Here is a 17,857-nt window from a genome sequence, read left to right as displayed (position 1 = left end):
TCCATCCTGTTCATACATTCATCTGCATGACTACCATGGCCATCAACCTGCTAGTCTTGTGATGGTTGCCTCTGGGGCATTTGCAATCCTTCACATTATAAGAGCTAGGACCAGTTTTGTGGCCATTTTTGCTCAACATGGCAATACCCCCTGTAGCTCTATAGTACTGCCAGTACTGCTTAGCCACATGGTGAGACTTGGGAGGGACTGAGTACTATTTGCCTCTTGGAGAACAAATTATTGTAGAATAGCTTGTGGACCCCTAAGTGCCAGAAGAGCAGAATAACCCCTCAAGTGACCCAATTTTGTTAATTACACCTCTACAGGTGTAGTGACTACTTTGACTCCCATGTTTTCAGTAACAAGCAGCAGTGGATGTTGCTGAGTGAAAATTGCAAATCTGTTGGTGTGGTGACCAGTACACTGTAGTGTCTGTACATTGTGCCCAGCTTCTACTTCTGGAGACGTGAACCCTGAAAATTAGGCGGGCTCTCGTTGCTATATAAGTGCGAAACATCTGGATTTTAACTGTGGTTTTAGATACACTGGGGCTCAGAAGGGAGCATTTGGATTTGGGAGTGCATAATTTGCTGGATTTCTTCTGGAGGGTGAGGAGCTATTTCACTTTTCCAGAGCCTTTGTGCTACCAGTAACGTGGAAGCCCTCTAAATTTCTTTTAACAGATGACGGACTTGAGTGAGGACTAGCTTTTGTTGGGAATATTTAGAATCCCATTTATCCGGCACTCTACGCTGAGCTCCTACTTTTGGGTTTTCATTTAAATCCATGAGTGATGTGGTTCAGATAAACCCCCAATGGATTCATTCACTATAATGAGGCAGCAGTATTACCCTGGACTTCGTCTAGCCACTCTTCAGTGTCATCCTTCTTTTCAGAAGTGCACAAAACTCTGGCCCACAGCACTTTTATGCAATCTCAAAAAGACACACACCACAGGATCTTAGGCCAGACTGCATCCAGGGTCACTCCATTTCAAGTGATCCAAATCGGAATTTTTTTTTTTTACCCAATATCTATTTTCTTTGGTGTTTTTTGAATTGTTACTTTAGTGAATTAAAATTAGTCTTGAACTTTTTTTCTTCAATTTTTTTTTTCTACATTTCTAAAATTTTGGGGGAAAAAACAGAATTTTGGGCTTGTATGACTTTACATTTATCAGATTATTTTGGGCTAGAATGAAGATAGATGGGAGACGCCTGACTTTTGTCCAGAACTGTAGACTTTATTTTCATGTGTCACAAGACTGTTGATATCTTGTTTGTGAGGAGGGTCACTTCTACTTCATTATCATCACATAATCTTGGCCAGCAGCGCCGGTCATATTCACAGGTCACATAACCAGTAATGTCATCCGTTGCCAATCTTGTGCCGCCTTCAACCACTTCATGGACTTCACTGTCATTTTGCTTACTGTAACCAACTGTTTTAAGAAACTCTCCTCTTCGTAGTCCTGGATATTAGGAATATTTTTCTCACTCCGGTTGAAAAGTTGCATGCATGCTGAGACTTGGTGTGAATGTCCTCTGGAGATGAGCTCAAGCTAGAAACAGGTTTCACGGGACCTCCTAAACCTATAGTTCAATTTGCTGCCACTCCAAAAATCTTTCTTGTGTTGACATTCAGTTATAAAGTTCATCCTGTTTTTATTCTGTTCAGAAAAGCCATCCGAATAGTTGAACTTGGTAGGATGTCAGTTTTTATCTCTGAAATCATTTTTTTTTGGAACAAATGAACAACTATTGAATCATTAAGTAAGCACTCGGATATCAGAACTACACTTTTGCATTTTATTTGACTACTTCATCTTGAAGAACAAAAACAGATCTCTAAAGTGTAAGCGTGTTACTGCCTACTGTTAGCGAGCTATAAATGAGGGTAGTGTGCCTCATCCTGGGCCAAAATAAGTACACCTCATATATAGATGGTTTGCTTTGAGTCACTGTATGGTTATGTGCACACGTTGCGGATTTTGATGCGTTTCTGCAGTGTTCTTGGATGTGTGGAATTGCATCAAATCCGCAGTGTAGTGCACAAGCAATGTTAGTCGATGAGAATTACAGAATTGGTGTGCACATGCTGCGGAAAAATACGTGTGGATTTGCAGCGTTTTATTTTCCACAGCATGTCAATTCTTTTTGTGGATCATGCAGCATTTTGTGCACCCATTGACTACCATTGAGTCAGGCAAAACCGCAGGTTTAAAAAGCTCTGTGGAGTTGCGTGCGAGAAACACTGCAGAAAGGCAGGCGGAAGAGTGTGTGAGCGGAGACTGTGCGGTGAATGTGTGGGTGTCCGTGGATGTGGGTCTGTATGTAGGCAGGCATCGTCCGATGGGACTACTAGTCCCATCCGGCTATGCCTGCTACAGTGACAGCTAGCCATTGATAGGGCAGTAGTAATCGCATCATTCGGCTAGTGTGTTCAAATGTGGAAAAAAAAAAAAAACTCATACAGTACATACTCACCATAGAGCTAATCCCTGACGCCCTCGATCACCTGTAAAAATAAATAAAATTAATAAAGCAATAGTATAGTCCTCTGTCTTGACGTAATCCATATAACAATTGTCCCACGACGGTCTCCCGTGAAGAGTAGTCACATCGGTAGATGTGACCGTTCTCCAGGGGCTCCGGACGGCAGGTATCCTCCCACAGTGTATCACTCTGCCGTCAGAGGTCAGTGGAGTTCATGCTGTCACTTACGGCACCACTGTGTGGGAAAAATCTCACGCCGCAGTGCCATAAAGTGAGAGCATGAACTCCAATGAGCCCTCAGTGATGACACTGCAGGAGCCATTATCTCCTGTCAGTGTGTCACTGGAGGCCCTGTAGAGAGGTCACATCTCCTGATATGACGGCTCTATAGGGGACATAATCATGGGTCACTGAAATGGATTATGGCAGAACAGGGAGTATACTGTTGGTTTATTTAAATTTTTTTTTTTTTTTTTTTTTTTTTTTTTTAACAGGTGATTGAGGGCGTCAGGAATTAAAAGTACAATAAAAATGGGAAACTTTATTTCATTAAAATACTTTATTCTGTCTGGGTGTTTATTTAACCCTTTTCCAACTATAGGTTTAGTAATGGATAGGTATCTTATTGACGCCTCTCCATTACTAAGTCGGGCTTGATGTCACTTTACAAAGGTGACATCAACCCCACAAATATTACCCCATATGTCACCGCCACAGGGCGTGGGAAGAGAGGCTAAGTGCCAGAATTGGCGCATCTTAGAGATGCGCCATTTCTGGGGCGGCTGTGAGCTGGTATTTGTAACCAGGGGGGGCCCCTTCCTAGGCTATTATCGGCCCACAGCTGTCTGCATAGCTTTTTCTTGCTATTAATTATAGGGGGACCCCACGTTGGGTTTTTTGGGGTCTTCCTATTTTAATAGCCAGTAAAGGCTAAATATACAGCTGTGGGCTGATATTCATAGCCTGGGAAGATCCATGGATATTAACCCCTTCCTAGCCTATAAACATCGGTCCCCAGACGCTGGCTTTTCTCTGGCGCAGAAAATTGCACGGGAGCCCACGGAAGGCGGGGCCGGAGTATGCCGCCTGAATTTATTTCTATTCAGCGAACACTCAGGTCCCAGTACCGGGTACTGAGGTGTAAGACTCGTGAGTTTCTCGCAAGTGTGACCCCGGCCTAACGCAGATTGTGTCTTTAACTCTTTATATACCATTTTATGATGTTGATGATGGGTCTTGGTATCTATCCATCTATAGATATCCATCTATCTATATTGATATAGCGATAGATTTATCTATTGGTCGATCTGTCGGTCAACATTTTATATATTCTATTGAATAATAAGAGGTTGGACAAGGAAATGACATCACACTTCCTTTCTTTTTTGTTAAATAATATATCTTGTTTGGCTTACAAAAACATACAAATCCACATGAAAAACACATGAAAATCCACATAAACGCATAAAGTGCGGATTTTTAACTGCGTTTTCTGCCAAGAGATGCTGAATCTGCAGAAAATTTCAGGCAAAACCACAACATGTGCACATACCCTATGTCTGTTATTTGGTTTTTAGCCTGAGGGCTATTTCAATCCTTAATATTTTTTGTTTCATGTACATGTTCTACCTTGCTGATCTCGCCTGTCTATCGATTAGTAGTCATTCATGCAATCCTAAATGGCTTTAGTAAAAAAAGACATGGGGCACCTATCTTTGATAATCAACCAAGGTAAAGCTGACATCTGTGTTCTGATATCAGGCTGGGAAGGGCTGTGGTAATTGGACCCATCCCAGCCTAAAGATACAAGACTGCAACCGCTCCAGAATGGGTGCAATACATTGTGCTAATTATGGTGTTTTATCTTCTCTTCTCGATTTGTCCTGGTGCAGTGGCAATCTGGGTAGTTTTGGTTGAGGACAGCTGTGATTTGTCAAGTCACAGCTGGCGTCCAGCCCTGTGGTCAGTAATGGAGAGGTGTCTATTAGACACCCCCATTCTGTGTATTTATTTTTTTTTTTATTACTGAGTTAGTAATCGAGGTGTCTGATCAACACCTTCATTACGGACCCCAGGGGTTCATGGCAGCTGTGATTTTTGACACCTCACAGAAGTCATCAAACCCAACTACCATTTAGGCCTATTGCCCCCACACCGGGCAATCGGGTAGAGCCTGTTAACATGCCAGCATTAGCAGATATGTGATGCACCAATTATGGAATGGTTGTCAGTAGAGTTGAGCGACTTTTGGTTTTTTAGGGTCGTGTTTCGTTTCGTGAAACCCGACTTTTCCAAAAGTCGGGTCGAGCAAGATCGTCCGATTATAGGGAAAAGTCGGGGTCGTCCCGAAACACGAAACCCAATGTAAGTCAATGGGGAATAAAAGTCGGCAGTGAGAGGAGGACAGGAAACACACCTACAGTGCCCATTTGAATGCCAAAAGCATCAATTCTTCTTACTTAAGCTTGTCAACCTTAATTAACTTCATAATACAAGTTACGCACTGAAAAATGGGGGGTTATTTGGCTAAAGTTGTGGGGGGGGGGAGGGCTGGCTACAGGTTTTCACGTGCCCTGGGCGAAAGAGCGCCCCTTTAACACATACCACAACTCATCATGCTCCGATACGGCAGATAAATAGCAGTATAGTACAATGAAAAATACCTCACTTTTTACATCTCATGACGAGGCCCATCTATTTCTCCATACAGAATCATTGGTCCCATATAATGTTTGAAACAGTATATGATGAGCTCCACATAATGCTACAGTATATGTTGGTCCCCATGGATGAAGCTCCACTGTCTTATGGGCCCAAATAATGCTCCAAACATAATGGTCCCCATTTCTAATGCTCTAGTGTATAATGGGCCCTGTAAATGCTGCTCCAGTGTCTGATGTCCACCTTTGGAATGTTCCAGTGTATGGTGGGCCCCATCTATCATTCTCCAGAGTATAGTGCTCCCCAAAAATTGCTGTCCCAACATTGAAAACAATCAAATAAGTCTCCTCGCTAGGGAATCCCTGTACTTGTCTGGACAGGTGCTGTAGCTTGCTTAACAGCTCGCCAGCCGTTCTCACGCCCAGTATGGATTGCACGTGATTGCACAAAGGTTAGAAAGGGTACCGTATCCCTGGATAACATGTATGGATAGCGTACACATTCAAAATATATGTCTCAGGAGGCAGGCTCAGACGGTGTTAGGCCCAGTATGGATTGCACGTGATTGCACAAAGGTTAGAAAGGGTACCGTATCCCTGGATAACATGTATGGATAGCGTACACATTCAAAATATATGTCTCAGGAGGCAGCCTCAGACGGTGTCAGGCACAGTATGGATTGCACGTGATTGCACAAAGGTTAGAAAGGGTACCGTATCCCCGGATAACATGTATGGATAGCGTACACATTCAAAATATGTCTCAGGAGGCAGGCTCAGACGGTGTCAGGCACAGTATGGATTTGACGGCCCAGATTACACAGCGGAGGAGCAGGGAGAGGTAAAGATTGCAAATGCTGGGGCCCTGCCCAAGCAAGGGGGGCCCACTCGTGGGCGTCGGTACTGGCACTGGGCCCCTCATAGTACAGCGGTGTGTCTGACGGCGGGTGTGCACCACCACCGTCAGAGACATTTGATTGCACTATGAGGGACCCTGTGCCAGTGCCCGCGCCCAAGAGTCGGCCTACCCACCTGTCCAGGGCAACGGCACTCGCACGGTGTCGTGCGTTAGGTGGTGACCCCGGCCATGGGGGGGGAGGCAGCACAGTTAGGGAGTTTTAGAAAGTGGCATATGTTGATGTAGGACATTCAGCTGATGCAAAAGGCGAAATAGGTGAAGTACCAGGAAGAGGTGGACCAAAGCAAGCCATTTTTCTGTCACCCTATGTGTCATCAGGGGAAGGTGGGACAAAATCCTTGGAAACCCATGCGTGGTTCATTTTAATGAAGGTTAGATCATCCACATTTTGGGTTGACAGACGGGTCCTTTTTTCTGTCAGGATTGATCCAGCTGCACTGAAGACTCTTTCCGATAGCACACTTGCAGCTGGGCAAGCGAGCTCCTGTAAGGCATATTGGGCCAATTCAGGCCAGGTGTCCAGTTTAGCGGCCCAATAGTCAAAGGGGAATGACCTGTGTGGGAGAACATCGATATGGGAGGAAAAGTAGTTTGTAACCATAGTAGACAACTGCTGTCTCCTGTCCCTTTCCATCGATGCAGTATTACCAGTTGTGTGAGCGGTATTTGAAAAATCAGTCCACAACATTGTCATGAAACCCCTGTCTCCAACGCCACTTCTGCTGTGTGCACCACGAACACCTCTGCCAAGCTGCCCCCGGCCCGTACGGCTCGTGTGAGAACCATCACCGCTGCTGTGTGCTGGGAATGCCTCAAGCAACCGATTTACCAGAGTTGCTTGTTTATTAGCCAATATTAGGTCAAGGTTCTCCTGTGGCATGATGTTTTGTAATTTGCCTTTATAGCGTGGATCCAGGATGCTGGCCAACCAGTAGTCGTCATCGTTCATCATTTTGGCAATGCGGGGGTCCCTTTTTAGGATCCGCAAGGCATAATCTGACATGTGGGCCAATGTTCCCGGTGTCAATGATGCACTGCGAGTGCTGGGTGGAGGAGCACTTTCTGGCAAATCCACATCCCTCCAGTCACGCACAAACCCTGTACCAGACCTTGCCACGCCAACATTTTCACTTGCCCCACGAGATGCATCCTCCTCCCCTAAGTAATCATCCCCATCATCCTCCTCCTCCTCCTCTTCCTCCACCTCGTCCAGGAGAGGTCCCTGAGCAGACAATGGCTGAATGTCATCAAGGATTCCCTCCTCCTCTTCCTCCTCATCAACATTGGCTGCAGACGCCTGCTCCTTAAGGTGCGTCAAAGTTTGCATGAGCAGACGCATAAGTGGGATGCTCATGCTTAGGATGGCGTCGTCTGCGCTTACCAGCCGTGTGCATTCCTCAAAACACTGAAGGACTTTACAAAGGTCTTTCAGCTTCGACCACTGCACGCCTGTCAACTCCATGTCTGCTCTCAAAGTGCCTGGCCGTGTATCCTCCCACAAATGCATTATGGCCTGCCTCTGCTCACACAGCCGCTCCACCATGTGCAGGGTGGAGTTCCACCTTGTTGCAATGTCGATAATGAGGTGGTGGTTGGGAAGGTGGAGCAATCGCTGCAGCTTCTGCATACGAACGGAGTGTACAGGCGACCGGCGGATGTGCGCGCACAGTCTTCGCACCTTCTGGAGCAGGGCTGTTAACTCCGGATAATTTTTGAGGAAGCACTGCACCACCAGGTTCAAGGTGTGAGCCAAGCAAGGTATGTGGCTGAGTTTTGAAATGGCTATGGCTGCCATAAAATTACGGCCGTTATCACTAACTACCTTGCCTGCCTCAAGATGTACACTGCCCAGCCATGACTCAGTTTGTCGCTTAAAGTACTCGGCCAGCACCTCGGCGGTGTGTCTGTCGCCCAAACACATCATCTGCAACACAGCCTGCTGACGCTTTCCACTAGCTACTCGATAGGGGGACACATCGTGTGCAACAGTGGCAGCTGCAGATGGAGTGCTCGTACGACTGCGCTCTGTGGACGAGCTTTCGCTTCTGGAGGAGGAGGAGGGTCGAACGCCTACAGCCAACTGTTTCCTATACCGTGGGCTAGGCAGCACTGTCCCACCACCGCTGTCCCCTGTGGACCCTGCATCCACCACATTAACCCAGTGCGCAGTGATGGACACGTAACGGCCCTGGCCATGCCGACTGGACCATGCATCAGTTGTGAGGTGCACCTTTCCGCTCACTGACTGCTTGAGTGCATGGACAATGCGGTCTTTCACATGATGGTGGAGGGCTGGGATGGCTTTGCGAGAGAAGTGGTGACTGGGTAGGTCATAGCGTGGTACGGCATAGGCCATGAGTTCGCGGAAAGCTGTGCTTTCCACCAACCGAAAGGGCATCATCTCAAACGAGATTAGTTTGGCAATGTGGGCGTTCAAACCCAGTGTACGCGGATGAGAGACTGAGTACTTTCTTGACCTACTCATAGTGTCTGGGAGGGTGAGCTGGACTTGAGAGCTGCATATGGTGGAAGTAGCGGTGGACAGGGCGGACAGAGGGTTGATGATGGTGATGGAGTTGGTGTTCTTTCTGATGGCCTAGAATCAGTCTTTCGTTGATATAACAGTGGGATTCCCTGTCTGCTGTGGTCTTGCAACGACACCTCACCATTTGCTGCTGTGCTAACCGGTGGGCTTACAGTGGGGGAAACAATGTAGCGTTGCTGACTACCTTCGTTGTGATCAGTTGCACATGTGGCACTTGAGGTTTGGTGTTGTGTCCACGCTTGCAAGTGCATGGTGGTTAAATGTCTAAGCATGCAACTGGTATTCAAATTTTTCAGATATTTCCCTCGGCTAAAGGTCTTTGCGCACTTCTTACAGATAACCTTGGCCTGATCATGAGGATTTTGTTCAAAAAAGTGCCACACTGCACTCTTCCTACTTTGGCAGACATTTTGCGGCCTAGCACGCTGTGATCTTTTGACCCTCTGGACAAGCTGTCCAGCAACTCTTTTGATGTTTGGAACCTGTCTTTGGAGTGCTCCGGGCCTGCCAGATAACAGCTGTTGCGATGTCGATGTCTGCTGTGGATGCTCCTCATCTGAGCTATTGGAAGCAGCACCCTCTTCCCCCAATGGATGCCAATCTGGGTCAACAACTGGGTCATCCATCACCTCCTCTTCTATGTCATGTGCACCTTTCTCTGTGTCACCGTGTATGGTGGTATAGTGTGCGGGAAGGGGCACCTGAGTCTCATCAGGGTCAAAATCTGGTTCTGTACACTGCGAGGACAATGTAGTGCTCTGAGTGAATGTACCAGCAGAATCATCCATCAGCGGCTGTGCATCAGTGCACTCCATGTCAGATTCATCTTGGCCTGTGTAATTCACCATTTCACTTGATAATCCAGGCATGGTATGTGAAAACAGCTCCATGGAGTAATCAGTAGTATGGCCTGCGTCATCCTTCAATCTTGGTTGGGGTGAAGGACACAAGGAAAGGTGTGGTTCATGAACATGAGCTTCCAATGACTCAGTGCTTTTACTTTTTACAACTGAAGAAGAGGAGGCGATAGAGCTGGAGGCTGAGTCAGCAATGTAAGACAAAACTTTTTCCTGATGCTCTGCCTTTAAAAGCGGTTTGCCAACTCCTAGAAAACTAAGCGTTCGAGGCCTTATGTAGCCAGACGACGCAGGGTCAGCACCTCCTGCATTCGGTCCTATTTTGCTCTTGCCACTGCCATCAGATCCAACACCATCATTACCAGCTGCCAACCCCCGCCCAATTCCACAGCCTCTTCCACCAGCCTTCCTCATTTTTGGTAGAAATGTAGACAAAATCCAACAAACTATATAGTAATGTAAAACAAGGTACAAGGTGTCTATAGGACAGGGGAGATTTAGAATTTCTGCACACACTTGTGGACAGTGGACACTTGTGGATTGTGTGAGGCCCACTGATATCTGAGCGCTATGTGACACGCTCGATGGCACAGCTGCCTGTGACCAAAGTGACGAGAGGATAATGGAGATTTTGAATCTCTGCGCACACTTTTGGACACTGGACACTTGTGGATTGTGTGAGGCCCACTGATATCTGAGCGCTATGTGACAGGCTCGATGGCACAGCTGTGACCAAAGTGACGAGAGGATAATGGAGATTTTGAATCTCTGCGCACACTTTTGGACACTGGACACTTGTGGATTGTGTGAGGCCCACTGCTATCTGAGCGCTATGTGACAGGCTCGATGGCACAGCTGTGACCAAAGTGACGAGAGGATAATGGAGATTTTGAATCTCTGCGCACACTTTTGGACACTGGACACTTGTGGATTGTGTGAGGCCCACTGATATCTGAGCGCTATGTGACAGGCTCGATGGCACAGCTGTGACAAAAGTGACTAGAGGATAAGGGAGATTGGATTGCTTTTAAAAAAGCAGTTTGCGGAGCAGTGGGTAAACAGCAATGCCAGCGTGTCAGGAAGCCTTAAAAGGCAGCCCAACAACCAACACCACTGATACACCACAATATAGCCTCCCCTTGCACTGCACACACAGTGACTTGTGTGTTGTGCAGGCCAAATCGCTAGCAGCAGAAGCAGTTTTTTTGTCGTCTTCCCTGCCTAACGCTCTCCCTACAGAATCAGCAGCAACCTCTCCCTATGCTAAGATCGGCAGAAGTAAGATGGCGGTCGGCGTGCACGCCCTTTTATACCCCCTGTGACGCCCACCAAAGCAAGCCAATCACTTGCATGCCCTTCTGAAAGATGGTGACCCGTGCCTAGGTCATCACGTTGCCCACAGTGTCCGTGGATCCTGATTGGCTGAAAGAGCGCAAAACAAACTTTTGAAACGAGACTTTGGCGCTTAAGTCGCCGACCTCGTGGCCGACCTCATCCTAGGGTCGGGTTTCGTTTCATGAAACCCGACTTTTGAATTTTTTTCGACCCGTTTCGCTCAACTCTAGTTGTCAGGAAAAGGGACCTTTGGCCAGCACATGGCTATCACATTAGCAGGCGGGCTTATCTTAGTTATCCCTCCGCTGCCACAAAATGTAATGGAAAAAAAACAAAAGTCTATTGACCTATCAATTTACCGCAGGAGCTTATTTTAATTATCCCACTGCTGCCAACAATGTCACGAACTGCAGGGATTTATGTATATCCCACTTTCTGAGCTGCTTTGGAACTTGCAGCTCTCCGGCGCCACCTTACCCTCAGGTCAGTTGGGGAACTGCACCTAGGGTAATTGGTTGCCGGATGGGCCTGCTTCAATGTGGACTGGCTATCAGGCGCGCTGCAGTGAGGGAATTATAAATGCTCTGGCCGCAGCCAGACAATAGCTTATAAACCCGTTTCGCTGCTACCAGCTCCGATTTCTTATTTCTTAATAAAGGGGGTCCGAAGCCAACACAAATTAGTAGCATAATTCACTTCTGAGAACGTGCAAATTTCGTTATAGAGCAAGGAGAAACTAAACTAGTAATTTGATATTTTCCTACAAAAAGGTAGGCAGTGTTTACGGAAGGTATAAAAAGATTTTACAATGAGACAATTTATGTACAAGGCAATTACAAAATAACTGGGATTAAAGAAGAAAAAAACACTTACAATAGCTTAGATCATCTCAGGCAGACCATGCTGGTGGGAGGAGCCATACGTCGCAATGCATCAGAGTTGGCTCTATCTCAGGTTTCCCAGGCAAGAAGTGGCTCCAGACTGACTGTAACTTGTACTTCTGGGTCATGACATCACTAAAGGTGTTGAGTTAAGAACGCCCTCCTCTTTTCTCAGAGTTAGAAACTGGCTAAGAAAACTCAGTTATCATATCACGGAGAGGGTACCTCGTATAGCGATGAACAGAGTCTTATCTTATTCTGGATGATGCTGGCGTTCATTCAAGTCCAAACACGAGGCATCGGGCTAGCTCAGCTGCGCATCCATTTCTTGGATTCCGCTGAAGCTGGAGGCTGGAAAAACACAGGCTGAGTAGCCCCGTTGAAGCACGTCCCAAATATGTATCGTTCATATTCATAACATAAACTGGGGTCGAGTTATGCCCTCTTTACTATCTCCCATACATACACAGGCAAGCACATGGATTTTTAGACAAAGAACATTCCTTAGGGAGGGGGGAGATCAAACAATAGAGTACTGGACTACAGGCAGGGGGAAGGAGGGGGGGTCAACCCTCACAACTGGTGTAGCAGAGCTCAGTGTGTAAATGGAAAATTCCAGAAAGGTGTGTTAATAAGGAAAACCATACATCATGTTAACATTATCGTGACAGTTGCAGGCTGGAAAGAGCCCAGTAACCAGGGACCTTCCCAGCCAGATAAGTCAACAGCTGTCTGCTTTACTTTGGCTGGTTATCAAAAATGGGGAGACCCACTTCACTTTCTAAATTAGTCATTTAATGTATATGAATTAACCTATACATGGCACAAATTATATCTCACGGAGATCTATCCATCTCCCCCATATTGATTTATGTACCCATATTTATCTAACATACAAAAGAGACAAAGCAAGTGAGCTCAGGTGTGGGATTCATGCAAAAATTCAGCTGCGTGAAAGCCTGAACAAACACTGATTGTGAGAACCTACCCTAATTTGGTTCCTACTTCTGTGCAGATATAATCAGATATTTGCTTATAACATTGATTTCTGAGATCTAATCCTAAACAGTTGCCTTTGTAATCCTTCCTCTGGTTCTTTCAGGTCGTCCTCTGCAGCACCCGGCGATGCTGCGAGCAGTAACAGACGCCTCCAGCAGACACAAGCTCAGGTCAATGAGGTGAGCGGCCCGTTATCTAAGCAAAATGTTACACGCACACACACTCCTCATCTTCCTGCATGTAGATCTGTCACATGGGTACAAGCTGCAGGTCACTAGCTTTTTTTTTTTTTTTTTTTTTTTTTTTTTTTTTTTTTTTTTTTTTTTTGTAACCTGTCCAATGTTGTCATTCTATCAAATTTACTCTAAAGCGGAGAGGCTGACACAGAAGGGTTAATTTCCCTAACGTCTGCTTTAGATCACTATTTCTATTGGTTGATTGTGCTATGAAGAGGGTAGTGGCTTTGTGACACTGTAAGTATCTCCGCAGCAGTGATCGGACCTACATCTGAACAAACACTTTATCCCGCATCATTTAAAGCAAAGGCTCGTCAGATACCATATATACTCGCATATAAGCTAAGATTTTCAGCCCATTTTTTTGGGCTGAAAGTCCCCCTCTCGGCTTATCTGCAAGTCATACCGGGGGGGGGGGTCAGAGATCATACTTACCCCCTCATGGCACGGTCTCTGCAGCCCCCCTGCTTGTCCCACAGTCTCCGGCACCTGCCTTCAGTGGTCATGTGGTACTGCTAATTACAGACATGAATATGCGCATATTCATGTCTTTAATGAGTGATATCACATGACCGTTGAAGGCAGGCGCCGGAGGCCGTGGGACAAGCAGGGGGCTGCAGAGACCGCGCCAGGAGGGGTTAAGTATAGCGATATTCACCTGTCCCCGTTCCCACGCTGCTCACCGCTATCTGTCACGTCCTTTGTCTGTGATGTTCAGGTCAGAGGGCGCGGTGATGTTTAGTGCGTGCCGTGCCCTCTGCTGCCTGAATGTCACTGAGAGATATGGCAGACAGCGGTGAGCAGTGTGGGAACGTGGACATGTGAATATCTCAGGTGCCAGGTCCTGAGCCTGCAGCGACAGAGTTGAGTATGTCATTTTTTTTTTTTTTTTTTTAATTCTTTGCAGGAGCATATTATGGGGGCCTATTCTGTGGAGCATCTTATGGGGCCGTCATGAACTGTATGGAGCATTTTATGGAGCAGCATTTGGGGCATAATCTATGGAATATCTTATGGGGCCATAACATTTATGGAGCAGCATATGGGGCATATTCTATGGAGCATGTTATGGGGCCATTATTAACCTTTGTGCAGCATTATATGGGGTGTATTTTGTATAGAGCATCTTATGGGGCCATCATCAACTGTATGACTCATTATATGGGGCTCCTGATTCAATATGGATATTCAAAAACATTTAACCTACTGATGTCTCAATTAATTTTACTTTTATTGGTATCTATTTTTATTTTTGAAATTTACCAGTAGCTGCTGCATTTTCCACCCTAGGCTTATATGCGAGTCAATAAGTTTTCCCAGTTTTTTGTGGCAAAGTTAGGGGGGTAGGCTTATACCCGGGTTGGCTTGTACACGAGTATATACGGTAATTCATGCAGAGAACTGGTTCCTGGCAAACATCTATTTTTGGCTCTTTTGTATTTTTATTTTTTTTTTTCACTATCTGTCAATGGCTTGCCTATGTGTCCGCTCGAGCCTCTTCTCTGGAAATTAACTTGCGTCCCGCAGCTCCAAATTACTCTTCTTCCTTTCTTGTAACTAATTACTCAACACTTCCTCAAGCTGCGCTTCAGCTGATCACATTGTTGTGGAGGTCAGAGATTTTTGAATTGTGGATTTTCCCATTCAGAATTTAAGATGAGCTTTCCAGGATATTGCTTATCAGCATTTTTAGTAACAGGGGCAACAGAATAAAACTCTTGACAGTACAAGTAGAAGGCTATCAAGCCATGTTTAGTTCATATTTTCTTTTCTTCTGGTTCTAGTGTATAACATCCATTTTCTGGCTCCACATGGGATGAATGAAAAATCATAGTTGTGTATTGTCCTTTTACCTTCAATAGATTACTTCCTGGACTGTATACTTGGTACTTATTGTTTGCAGCTATTTGTATGTAATACATAACAGCTAGTCGTCCCACCTCCATCCTGATTGTATTTCTGTGTTTTTTAATGCCTGGCTAATTTAGTAATACAATTTTTCTAGCATATCTTTGTTCTGCTACTGGCCTATGTCATTTCTTCTGGCCTCACTATATTAATAGCTTACACTTGGCATAGGCCAGCAATTTCCGATTTGTGGGCGATCCAACTATGCCAACACAAAAGTGCAAGTGTATGGGAAGATCTGCAAAATGGTGGTTCATGAGTATTTGGCGACAGCTGTCAAAGTTTTACGGCCAGCTTAAGCTTGTGTATGGGGTCTTGTTCTGGCTCTATTCTTTATAATCTGGGTTTTTTGGGGTTTTTTTTTTTAACCTGTAATATCATTCCTTTTCAATCGGTTTCTCTTTCTTTGAAACTTTTAGGTGGTTGACATAATGAGAGTCAATGTAGACAAAGTCCTGGAGAGAGACCAGAAACTCTCCGACCTGGATGATCGCGCAGATGCTCTGCAGGCTGGAGCTTCACAGTTCGAAACAAGTGCAGGCAAACTGAAGAGGAAGTACTGGTGGAAGAACTGCAAGGTGATGCTGCCTTCTCCAGGCCGTGTGTCGTTGGTGTACAACAGCTATAGTCGTTAGTAGCTGTGAATTATACACCGTACAATGGGAGTTTGGGGGGGGATGTGGCACACTATCTCCCACCAGTGCTTGGTGGAAAGTGGCCACTGCATGCAGTGAATCTTATGTTTGGTAGGGAGGGTGGTCCTACAGTCAGGATGGCATGGTTCATGTGTTATTAAAGAAGCCGATAACTGATCCGCCATAATTGCTTCTCTCTACAGATGTGGGCAATATTAATTGCAGTAATTGTGATCATCATCATAATTATCATTGGTAAGTACACATCTCACTTTTTTGTCTTGAATTTTAGATTATCCCCTTAGTAACACAGGCTGATCGCCTCCATGCCACACCACACTGATGAGTAATTGATGCAAAAACGAGCCCCGACCAAGTATTGAGTGCATTTACTGAACATACATTTCAGTAGGCCAACGTTTCAGATTTTTCAAGCTGGTGTTATAAAGTATTCTAATTTACGGAGATAATGACTTTTGGGTTTTCATTGGCTGTAAGCCACAATCAACATTAACAGAAATAAACACTTGAAATAGATCATTCTGTTTGTAATGACTCTATATAATGAGTTTCACTTTTTGCACTGAAGAACTGAAATAAATTAACTTTTTGATATACTAATTGAGAGATGCACCTGTATTTCTCTGCAAGGCAATATAATATTGTACGTCCAGTCGCCTCACGATAATGGGGAGAGATTCCACCCTAGGCTCCCCTCCGGCTTCAGTCTCATGCCTCTAGTAACATGATCAAAGAGAACCCAAGAGTTACAATTTACTATCATATTCAGCTTTGCTACATGAGTATGTATGACTAAACTAATGTTTGTCATTAATTTCTTTCAGTGTGGAGCGTGTCCTGATGTCCTTACACTGGCAGATGTCGGCTGAAGCTGGCTCACGTGGCACTGCAATTCACCATATCCAATCTGCTGTAACCAAGAGTTTATATTCTCATATCTAAGTCTTTTATTAGCTTTCTTCTTTTTTTTTTTTTTTTGTTTTTTAACCTCCTTGTTCAGCGTTAAGTGCCTTTACTGTGATATCGTACACTCCTTAAACAGGTTGTCCACTACTTGGTCAACCCCTTCTTGATCTAAATGTTTGAGCCTGATAAAAAAAAAAAAAAACTTGCTCTCCTCCCGTGCCAGCGCTGTTCCAGCGGTTGTCGACACTTGCGGTCCCTGGACTCTTGTGCGTTTTTTGTGACACAAGACCCCAGTGGCCAATTGGTGAACGGGAAGTCCAGGCTGCAGCTGATCTGACAGCCTCTTCATGTTCAATTTAACAGAAGGCAGGAACTCCAGTGCTGATTGGGTGCCGGGGTCACGTGTCACAACACTGGTATGGGAGCCCAGGCACCGAGAGTGCTGACACTGGGAAGGATGCCGGCATGGGAGGGAAGTATGGGTTTTATTTCATCGGTGCCAAGAATGGGGTATGAAGTTGTCCAAGTAGTGGACAATTTCTTTAATTTGGATGCTTTTGAGGACATTCTGCACATTTGCATGATGTTGACATAACTTGTTCCGGTCGACCTTTTGTCATCTTTTGATTGTACATATTGGTTTTCTTTAATGTTATGGAGTCGGTGTCCTTTTTCTTAGTTTTCTCTTCAGTCACCAGGGAGTCAAGTATTTAACTCGGTAATATGAAATCTAAAAAGATCTTGTTAAGGCTTGGAATAAATAATGCAATTTTTTTAGAATTCTTTAAAGCCAGGAAAGAAAAAATATGAAAGTAGGATTTGTGCTTTTGGCTCTGGTTCCAAAAAAAAACCCTGCATGTGTGATTCCATTCCAGAAAGGACCTGGTGGCTCTCCTGACATGTCTGCCTTAATACATACTTGTATTCCTCATGAAACCTGAAGCAACTTGACTTGGAACTCTGCATTGTGGTGTTTACTGTATTTATCCTTATGAATAAACTAATAAATTGGTGATACCATTACTTTCATGAAAAGGTGTTGATACTTTGTCTGCACTAGTCACATTGTGTACAGGTGCATGTCATATCAACAGAGGAAATTTACCAGTATTCATATATTTCCAGGAGGACTAACAGTGGAACATCACAATGTAGAGGTGTAATAAATACTCTTCCGAATTGTTATTTCATTGGGATCTGAAGTACTTGCTAAACTGCCGTGTCAGGAGAACTTACTGCTCGTTGTAAGTCTTCCCAGCCTCTCAGGTGCCTTAACTTCCAGAGTCCAGAGTTGGCTTTACATTTAGCAATGTTCTGTAAGAAAGGCTGCAGACAGGGGCTCAAACTGTTGTAAAACTAGAGTTCCCAGTATGCTCTGACTATCAGTAACCTTGAGATTCACAAGTTACAGCATATCCTGCCCAGTTCTTTAGAAGTGCCTTTTCCAGATCTAAGCAGCC

General features: G+C 45.1%; 1 protein-coding gene across 1 annotated transcript in view; it reads left to right on the top strand.

The window, feature by feature from the left end:
* VAMP3 (vesicle associated membrane protein 3) overlaps positions 1 to 17,432 on the top strand; it is a 35,778-nt gene extending 18,346 nt beyond the window's left edge. Inside the window, exons 2-5 of the mRNA XM_073561722.1 lie at positions 12,795 to 12,870; positions 15,255 to 15,413; positions 15,674 to 15,725; positions 16,316 to 17,432. Coding sequence (XP_073417823.1) covers positions 12,795 to 12,870; positions 15,255 to 15,413; positions 15,674 to 15,725; positions 16,316 to 16,332 — 304 coding nt within the window. The 3' untranslated portion in view covers positions 16,333 to 17,432. The remainder of the gene's footprint in view (positions 1 to 12,794; positions 12,871 to 15,254; positions 15,414 to 15,673; positions 15,726 to 16,315) is intronic.
* The last annotated feature ends 425 nt before the right edge of the window (positions 17,433 to 17,857 follow it).

Source organism: Dendrobates tinctorius, unplaced genomic scaffold (genome assembly GCF_039654945.1).
Source record: "Dendrobates tinctorius isolate UK_male_01 unplaced genomic scaffold, ASM3965494v1 ptg000326l, whole genome shotgun sequence".
Lineage (NCBI taxonomy): Eukaryota > Metazoa > Chordata > Amphibia > Anura > Dendrobatidae > Dendrobates > Dendrobates tinctorius.
Note: the sequence above shows the minus strand (reverse complement) of the source record. Positions and strands in the feature narration are given on the sequence as shown.